At 39.0% G+C, this 9,785-nt stretch overlaps 1 protein-coding gene across 1 annotated transcript in view; it reads left to right on the forward strand.

Moving 5' to 3' along the window:
- Positions 1-5,142: 5,142 nt before the first annotated feature.
- LOC110104265 (protein NUCLEAR FUSION DEFECTIVE 4-like) overlaps positions 5,143-9,785 on the forward strand; it is a 40,215-nt gene continuing 35,572 nt past the window's right edge. The window contains exon 1 of the mRNA XM_020833289.2: positions 5,143-5,514. Coding sequence (XP_020688948.1) covers positions 5,206-5,514 — 309 coding nt within the window. The 5' untranslated portion in view covers positions 5,143-5,205. The remainder of the gene's footprint in view (positions 5,515-9,785) is intronic.

The raw sequence follows: 9,785 nt of genomic DNA on the forward strand, positions 1-9,785 counted from the left end.
GGCCTTTAGAAAATTTGTCCCTTCTCTTCTTCTCCCTCTAGCTCTCTGACAGTTCAGGCTTTCCGCTGTTTTTGATTAGGTGACTTTCCCTACTTGACTCAGCGCCTCTCTTCTCGTATAGAAGTTGGAGACTTTCTCCTCCTTTTTTTCTCTCCTTCTTATTTTTCTTCTTATTCTATAGGCTTTACGCTATTTTTCGTATGTGATTTTCACTACTTAAATCGGCGCCCCTCTTTAGTGTAGAAGAAAAATTTTTTCTCATCTATCATTCTAAATTTCTTACAGTTGAGGCATTCCCCTGTTTATTGTAGGCGGTATCCCCTACTAAAATTCAAAGCCCCTCTCCGTGTATAGAAGTTAGAATTTTTTGCAGCTGTTTCTTTTTTTTCTCCTCCCACATTTTGACTTTCTATTCTGACTTTCTAACATGGAAGGCATTCCACTGTTTCCCGTAGGTGATTTTCCCTATGCAATATCAATGTCCCTCTTCATGTGTAGAGGTTGGAATTTTTGCAGCTATTTGTTTTTTTTCTCCTCCCGCGTTCTAACTTTCTAATAGGGGAGGTATTCCACTATTTTTCATTAGTGTTTTTCCCTACACAAAATCATTGCCCCTCTTCATGTGTAGAGGTTGGAATTTTTGTAGCCGTTTCTTTTCTTTCACCTCTTTCATTCTGACTTCTTATAGTTGAGACATTCCCCTATTTTGGAAGGTGGCATCCCCTACCCAATTCAGGGCCTCTCTCCTTATGTATAAGTTGAACTTTTTTTGTAGCCACTTCTCTTCTTCCTTTATAGTCATCTTCTTACCTTAGAGGCATTCCACTGTCGGAGATAGGTGGCATTCCCCTATCAAGCTTCAGTGCCCCTCTTTTGTGTAGAAGGAGAATTTTTTCTCGTTCTTCGCTTGTGCTCTTCTTTTTACATTAGAGGCATTCCACTGTAGGAGATAGGTGCATTCCCCTATCAAGCTTCAGTAACCCTCTCTTGTGTAGAAGAAGTCGCGATGAGAGGCTGCTTCTAAATAGGCAACCCGTGATAGAAGGAGATCAATTGCTGCTTGTATGCGAGGTTGATTTGAGAAGATCTTGCAGTGATAGTGTCCTGGAGGAGAACCAGAAGTGGTGAGTAGACGGAGAGAATTTTGATGCTATTTGAGAAGAAGTTTGTTGGCATTTAAAGGTCGAGTGGAGAGCAAATAGCAAGAGTTGGAAGATATGTTGTTATCAGTAGCTGAGCGAGAAGCCGATAATGTCTGATATGAAGTAAAGGACCACTAACATACACCAGACGAAGGGCCGATGATGGAGGGTGTTTAATGGCATTTTACGAAGGCAATATGCGTCTATATGCAAGTGTGCTGCCATTATATATCTTTGTACTGATGACGTAAATGTTTTTTTTTTTTTGCTTTTAACTTAGTGAGAATAAATATACATCTGAATATGAACTTATGTAACTCCATTAATGTTGTATATGAAATTGAGAACTTGTTCCTTGGAGAAAGCTGAATTGTGATTGCATCTTTAACACATACTTTTAATATATTGACCCCCATATTTTTTGAGTCACTGTTAGATTGTTAAGGTATTTATATGAGTGATGATTTTATCAATCACTTATTTTGCTTGATGATATTAACCTATATGAAAGAGGTTGGAAGAATATATCAAGAATAAATTATAAATCCGAGGTTTTATGTCAGAGCCCTGCTCGATGATGTTAACCTGTGAGAAGAGATCGAGAAAATCTACCAAGGATGTAAGACCTATCCGAGGTTGTATGTAAAAGCCGTGCTCGATGATGTTAACCTGTGTGGAAGAGGTCGAGAGAATCCACCAAAGATGTAAGACCTATCCGTGGTTGTATGTCAGAGCCCTACTCGATGATATTAATATGTGTGGAAGAGGTTGAGAGAATCTACAAATGATATAAGACCTATCCGAGGTTGTATGTCAAAGCCCTGCTCGATAACGTTAACCTGTGTAGAAGAGGTCTGGAGAATCCACTAATGATATAAGACCAAATCCCCCTCGGATAGATCATCTGGTGATTGAGATACAATATAGATTGTATATTTTTTGAATCACAGAAAAAGAGTTTGAGAAGTTTTTTATCTTTTATAAGAGAAAATAATATCACAACAACGTGAACATCATATTACTCTATTATGTAAGACAGTACAATAGTTTCCTAATATGACTTAGGGATATACAAGTTACAATGACTCAACATATAAGATATACATACGGGCACAATACAATATTTAACTTGGAAGAAGATATCAAAGATATCAAAGTGACACCCTACTCAACATAAAAAAGACAACAAGATAAGTAGTATTGTTAACACAAATGCACGAAGTGCGTGATCATTCAATCTCTTCAATCATTTGAATATTATTTAATGATTGTCTTTGTTGTTGATTTTGCCCACCAGCAGGACAAGCTTCCTCTCGGGTAGATGGATCTCGAATAAATAGTCCAAGATATCCTTGGCGGATAAATCTTTCAATCTCATCCTAGTTGCTTACAGGCTTCGGTAGTGTGACCACGACTACGATGAAAGTGACAGTACTGGTCTAGATTTCCTGTGTTCGATTTCAAAGGATTCAGCCATTTCAATGTATCTTCATCTCGAACGGCCATCAATACATTTACTCGAGATGTGTTGAGTGGGGTATACTCCTTCTCCTATCGAGGTTCCCATCGTAGTAATGGAGGCATAGGATGTAGATTATTCTTCTCTTGCTTTTTCTGTTGTGAGAATGAATTGTCCATCCTAGGTACACCTTTGTGCTTCCCACACAATGGATCAGATCGGCATATGAATGAACAGTGTCGCACATGAGTGCCGAATAGAACGGGCCAAGACGAAGGCCTCCAAGAAAGACCCCTCTGAGCAATTCAGGGTCTACTCCTGGAATCTGTCGAGCTTTAGTGAAAAATTGCTGAAAATACTCCTTCAATGATTCTCCCTTATTTTGGCTGATCTGGAGAGGTGGGAAGAATCTTTAGCTATTCTTCGATTAGCTATGAATTGTTCGATAAAGATTTTGGCCAATTTGACGAAAGAAGTGATCGTTCTGGGCGGAAGCGCATAGAACCACGTTCGAGCCTTTCCTTTAAGGGTAGCAGGAAAAACCTGGCAAAGGAGTGCGTCCGATGCTCGTTGAATATGCATGATGGTTCTATAGTAGTCGATATACTCATACGAGTCGGATGTCCTGTCATAGAACTCGACGTTCGGTACTTTGAATCCAACCGAAATGGGGTGTTGATAAATGGCTTCAGTTAGAGGTGATGAGTTATGGAAATCCCTCTGTCGGAGAGTTTGCCTCATATTTCCTCGGGGGAACTCTTCTTATACCAATCTTCGTAGTTCGTGATGTAGAACATTATGAGGGAGCTCAGCAATGTGTGGTTAGGCCAAGTCTTCTGGGAGGTCTGGAAGAATGCGAGGTTACTGAGTTGAGGGCGAAGGATGTGTAGAACTTGTTGTATCGACAAGTTCGTTATCCTATCGTGACTACAGACGTCTTCTTGGCGGAGGAAGATGTATCTCCGCTTGAAGATGTTAGAGTTGAACATCTTCGGCCAGTGGTGGAGCTTGAGGGAGAAGAACTTTCTCCCGTTGTGGTATTTCTCTCTCGTAGGAGTTGAAGGATCTCACTCTGAGATTCTTCCATCTTTCGGATTCTCTCTTCTAAAGAAGATCCCAAGGTTCCTTCTCCGGCAGCATTTTGGCCCCCATGATGAAAAAAGGCAAACATCAGGCGTCTATGATTCATAGACTGATTTCTGGACTGGTGAGAGTTGGAGCGGGAAGCCCCAATGATACAGCTGCTACGTATGTTGACCATTGTAGCAATAATTGAAGTTGTAGGATAATGGTTCCCACTAACGACGGCAAACTGTTGCGGACTAGAATATACATGGCGGTAGAGTTAGAAATTTTTGTTTGAGCATTGAACGAATATCTAGCACACACAAACAGAAGATAAAAGAACACCAGGATTTTTACGTGGAAAACCCAAAAAAGGAAAAAACCACGGGGCCACACCTAGTTGAAAAGTTCCACTAGTGTAGTTTTAGATACAAGAGGTTGATTTGTCCAACAAGTTAGGATGCTCAGATTACAATGAGGTTCTTATGTATTGAAATTCAGTTACAAAGTCGAGCATAGTTCCGGCATCACTCAGGCGTCCAGCGGGATTCTGGTGTCGTTCTAACGACGGGTAGAACTCTGGCGGTGGTCGAGGAGGAGCTATTCTCTCCTCTCCTTCTCTTCTCTTCTTCTCTTCTTCTTCTTTTCTTCTTGCTTGGGGTCCCCTCTCATGAGAAATGAGGGCTCTATTTATAGACTTTTTGGAGTGGCATAGCTTGTAAATAGGTGTGAGATCAAGGGGGAAATTAGAGAGTGGTTGAATGTACGGCTGATATTGAATCCCTTGATCGTACACCGTTTGTCAGATATTTGAAGGTCTTAATGATGTTGGAATTTGGCGATCTTGGGCTCGTTGGATTTGTCTCGTCGAGCCGCTCGATTTGACTATAAGCTCATCAAATTCGGAGACAGTTTGATAACTCAAACTGTGATACGAACTTTCCAACAGCACTTCAGGAGATCGATTTGGGCTCATTTGGGCTCAGATTGAGTTGAATTTGGTGTCTTTGGGTTTGTAATTTCGAGACGATCAGTTTGACTGCAAGTTTGCTGAAATCAGAGTTCAGATGATCCAAGATTTAATTTTTGAAGTTTCCAACTTGATTTTCGCCTCGAGATTCGTGCCCGATCAAGATAATTTTTGGATGACATATCAACTTCATTCAAAATAAATTTCTATATTTGTCTTACTTCATATATAATAAAAGATGTATATAAAATTTTCTTTTATTTTTTATGATAAAAAATATTTCCAATAAACACCTCTCTGTTGGGCCCACATCTCAAATAATGCACGCCTAAAAAGGGACCATCATTTGTCCCAAAAAAAAAAAAAATAAATAAATAAATAAATAAAAAAAAACAAAAAAAACAAAAAAAGGTGCCTTACACGCAGCACCTGAGAACAAGCGTCGAACCTCCGCATAGCTATTTAAGCGCGAGACAATTCGGTTTATTCCGCGCGAATGCTAGGAAGGCAAAAGATAGCGGCCAAGAGAAAAAAAGCAGGAACGGCTTTGGATTCGCCGTTCAAAATCCATGGCCGGAGAATCGCGTGGGTGGATGATCTTGATGGTGACGATTTGGATCCAGGCGTGCACTGGCACCAACTTCGACTTCTCTTCCTACTCGTCGGAGCTTAAGGCAGCGATGGGAATCTCGCAAGTACAGCTTAATTACCTCGCCGTTGCTTCGGATCTTGGTAAGGCGTTTGGATGGTCCTCCGGTCTTGCTCTTCTTTATTTTCCTATGCCTGCTGTGCTATTTCTTGCTGCTGGATTTGGATTCCTGGGTTATGGTTTGCAGTGGAGTCTCATCACTGGTCGGATCTCGATGACCTATGCACCGGTACTTCTCCTGAGCAGAGCTACTCTTTTTTTTTTTCTTCGCGAATTTATTCAGTTTGATTTGAATTTATTATGTCCTTTAATTATCTTTTAAATCCGTATGAGGCGTACTACGACTCTGTTTACTGTTTTTTGAAACTGAAAAACAGTTAATAAATAATAATTTAGGTTTGAAAAACTATTTTTTCGTTATTTAAAATTTTTATCTTTAAAAATTTATTTTCGAATAAATATTTTTGAAAATGACTGAAAATAAAATTAAAACTATTTCAAACAAAAACTAAATGATAATAAGTTTTGGAGTAACTTCATTACATATGTTGCTGAAAAATAGGTCAAAATTTTGACCAGATGCATAGAACTATCATTTTTTTTATTATTGACAAAATATATATAAATATTAAATTTAAGATGTTTGACTACAGAAAATTTATGTTATACTATCTTGAGACAATTTTGATAGATGTAATTTTTAAAATTAGTAATGAGTGCAGTATAAAGTTTTTATATATTATACATCTCAAAATAAATTCAATAAATTTTAGATCCGTTATTGCTATTTTGAGCTTTTTTTTATAAGCCTATTTTCGGACCAATGAAATTAATTGTTAATTATATGACAGATACTATACATCATTGTTGCGTCCTGAAATATTTTTGGCAGTAGAGAAATATATAGTTTAACGTCTTAGCATTGTACAAAGATCCAGCACACAAGTAGATAAGAGAGAGTGTAACGTTTATAAGAGACACAAGAGTTTTTACGAGGAAACCATGGAAAGGGGGAAAAACCACGATGCCTAGCCAAGTTTGAATAAATCCACTAGTATTTGCAGTCGATTACCAATGAGTCCCTTCCTTAAGAGAAGGCCTTGGCTTGATGTTAAAAATGTGCGTCATATAGAGCACATTACATGGTGCGAGTTATAATAATCAACATAGACATGTTTATTTGGTTGGAAGTGTCATAGTCAGCACGAGACATGGGTCTGAAAGATTATAGTTGACAGGAGACCGAGTTAAGAAAGACCATTGTCTGGTGATGAAGGTCAGAAGGACCATAATCGGCATAAGACAGGGGTTTGAAATACCGTGGCAGAAGGGACTCTGGGAGTCAAGTGGTGGACTGGCGAAGCTCAAGGCCTCAAGTAGTGGTCCGGCGGAAGTTCAGACCTCAGGTGGTGTCCTGGTGGAGCACATGGCCTCAAATGGTGGCCCGACGGAAGTTCAGGCCTCAGGTGGTGGCCTGGTGGAGCACAGGGCCTCAAGTGGTTGTCGGGAGGAAGTCCGGGCCTCAAGTGGTGGCCTGGTGGAGCACAGAGCCTCAAGTGGTTGTCCGGAGGAAGTCCAGGCCTTAAGTGGTGTCCTGGTGGAGCACAGGGCCTCAAGTTGTGGTCCGGAGGAAGCTTAGGCCTCAAACGGTGGTCCGGCGGAAGTCCGGGCCTCAAGTGGTGGCCTGGTGGAGCACAGGGCCTCAAGTGGTGGTCCGGAGGAGCAGCGACGCCAGGCGGTGGTCTAGCAGAGGTGAGGGCCTCAAGTGGTTGTCAGGCGGAGGCAAGGGCCTTAGGCGGTGGTCCGGCGAGACTCCGGCGGTGGTTGAGGAGGAGCATCTTCCTGCTCTTCTTCCATCTCTTCTCTTCTTCTCTTGTTACTTTAGATCCCCTCTCAAGATAAAGGAGGGGTCTATTTATAGATTTTTGGAGCGGCATGGACTTTAAATAGGTGAGAGATCAAGGGTAAATGGGGAGTGGTTGGATGGACGACCGATATTGAATCTCTTGATCGTGGACACTTTGTCAGACAGTTTAAAGTCTTAATGATGTTGGAATTATGCGATCTTGGGCTCGTTGGATTCTTCTCGTTGAGCCGCTTGATTCGACTATAAGGATGTCATGTTTGGAAATCGTTTGGTAACCCAAATTGTGATTTGAACCTTCCAATAGCATTTCGGGTCCTTGATTTGGGCTCGGATTTAGTCGAATTTTGTGTCGTTAGGTTCGTATTTCCATGACGTTTAGTTTGACTGTAAGTTTGCTAAAATCAGAGTTCGGATGGTCCCAATTTTAATTTCAGAAGTTTCCAATCTGATTTTGCATCGAGATTTGTGCCCGATCGAGGTAATTTTTTTTATGATGTATCAATCATATTATTAAAAAAAAACTAGTAAGGACATAAATTTGTCACCTACACCTAAAGGACGCCAATGACATAAAAAGGACGTATATAGATGCCGGTTTTTGACAAGCAACAAAATGACATGATAAGGAAGAGTATTACAAGACAAGACTTAAGTATGGGACTATCAAAAAAATTGATCAAAAGTTTGTGTTTGACTTGTTAAGAAGCTGATATGCTTCGTTTATCAAAGAAGCAAGTGTAATGAATATAACACTCTCAATCATTAAGTTTTTAATTTTTAACGAAGTGATTAAATTCTCTCACAAACATAACATCATAATTATATATATATATATATCAACGCACAAAAAAAATATATCGTGCTATAGCATCTGAAAGGGTGGTGTCGTGGCACCATTGAAGTGAACTAATGCCTCGATGAAACTTTTACACTGCCTTGCTGCTTGCTGATATGTATTGGTTAGTGAATATTCGCGTCTCTTCATTGAGAGAATGTGGCCCTTGAATGTTGTAACTATAACGTTGTGGTGTTATTGACATTTGAACACTATAGTGCCCGAGTGGCAAAAATTGATGCCAAGGCTGAGAAATTATGACACCGTGACATTTAAAAATAGATAATCTGGCATTACCAAGCTGACTTTTTGACATTGCGGCACTTGTAATGATGTGGCATTGACTTTGTTGCCACCACAACGCTTGCAAATAGAGAACTCGGTGGGATGTCCAATTTATGGTGCCTTAGCAATATTGAAGGTGGTACTGTAGCATTATTTCTTCAAATGCCTCCTTCGAGTTTTTGTCATTTTTGAGTTTTTCCTATACAAAAAATAATATGATAATACATTTTCACTAAAAATAAAATATATACAATACTACATTATTTACACTTATCATAGTGCTAGCATGGAGAAATGAAACACGAGCTTTTTGACCAATGTATCACCGCAAAATTTGACACGTACGAGCACTACGAAGCTTGGTAAAGACTATCTTCGCAATGCCATAAATATTAATTCTGATTTTGACCTAATGCTGCAACACTGACGACAACATTGCGGGCCTAAATAAAGCCTTAAAATAAAAGCAGGCGTACCATATAACACCATTGAATAAAATGCCATAATACTTGTAGAAGTAAAGGATTTTCCACCGCAACACTACATATATGAGCATTAAAGCACTATGAAGTACATGGTAGCGCTGTAGTGCTTACATGTACAAAGAAATTGTATCATACCAATTTTCCTAAGACTTCAACACAGTGGCGTCCAATTTAGATGCTAACTATGGCGGAGCTAGAACTTTTATATGGGGGGGGGCTTAGTTAAACACTACAGGAAAATCATCCTTTACCACCATAATTTTTCAACAGTTTTCCGGCGGTCAATTTTCCGGTGATTTTTTAACGGTCAATTTTTCTAGCGGTTTGCCATCTCATTTGGAATGTTAGAATACATTAAAATACTTCCATTTTTTGTCTTATTACTGGAGCCAAGAGGAGCTATAAGATCAAAATTAATAATGCAAATAACATGGCAAGAGAGGAGCGAAGGGAAACTGAAAGCCATGCTCGAGGTCGTGAGTCACGAGTTGTGAGAGAGGAGCAAAGAGGAAAACGAAACATGTCGTTTGGGTCAAGGGAAAGCAAGCCATTTGGGAGTGGTCTCCGTTTGGGCCTGTGATATGATATTATAGCTGTGTAAAATTTTTTATAAGAAAGTTATGGTGAAAATTAGTAAGAAAACTATTTCGAATAAAGCCTAAAGCATATTATTGCATGTTAAATCATAGAATTATTAGGTCTTATTTTTTATGAAAATAATGCTAATTGTCTTATGTAAATGGATCCTCCACACTTAAATTTGCTTTAAAATGAGTGAAACACATAAAAAAATCAATTAAAATAAATATTACACAGATCTCAAAATAAATACAATACTTTTAAGATCCATTTTGACAAAAAAAATTGATAAATAAATTATGTAACTATTTTTTTATGAATATATTACATGTAATAAAAATGATCAATAATTATAATTTATATCTCAAGCTCTTAATTTTATTATAAAAAAATTACTTTCGTCTCTTATATCACATGTATCCAAGAGAAAAAATATTTTAGGGGGGGGG

The sequence above is a fragment of the Dendrobium catenatum genome, unplaced genomic scaffold, assembly GCF_001605985.2.
Source record: "Dendrobium catenatum unplaced genomic scaffold, ASM160598v2 fragScaff_scaffold_133, whole genome shotgun sequence".
NCBI classification, from domain to species: Eukaryota; Viridiplantae; Streptophyta; class Magnoliopsida; order Asparagales; family Orchidaceae; genus Dendrobium; species Dendrobium catenatum.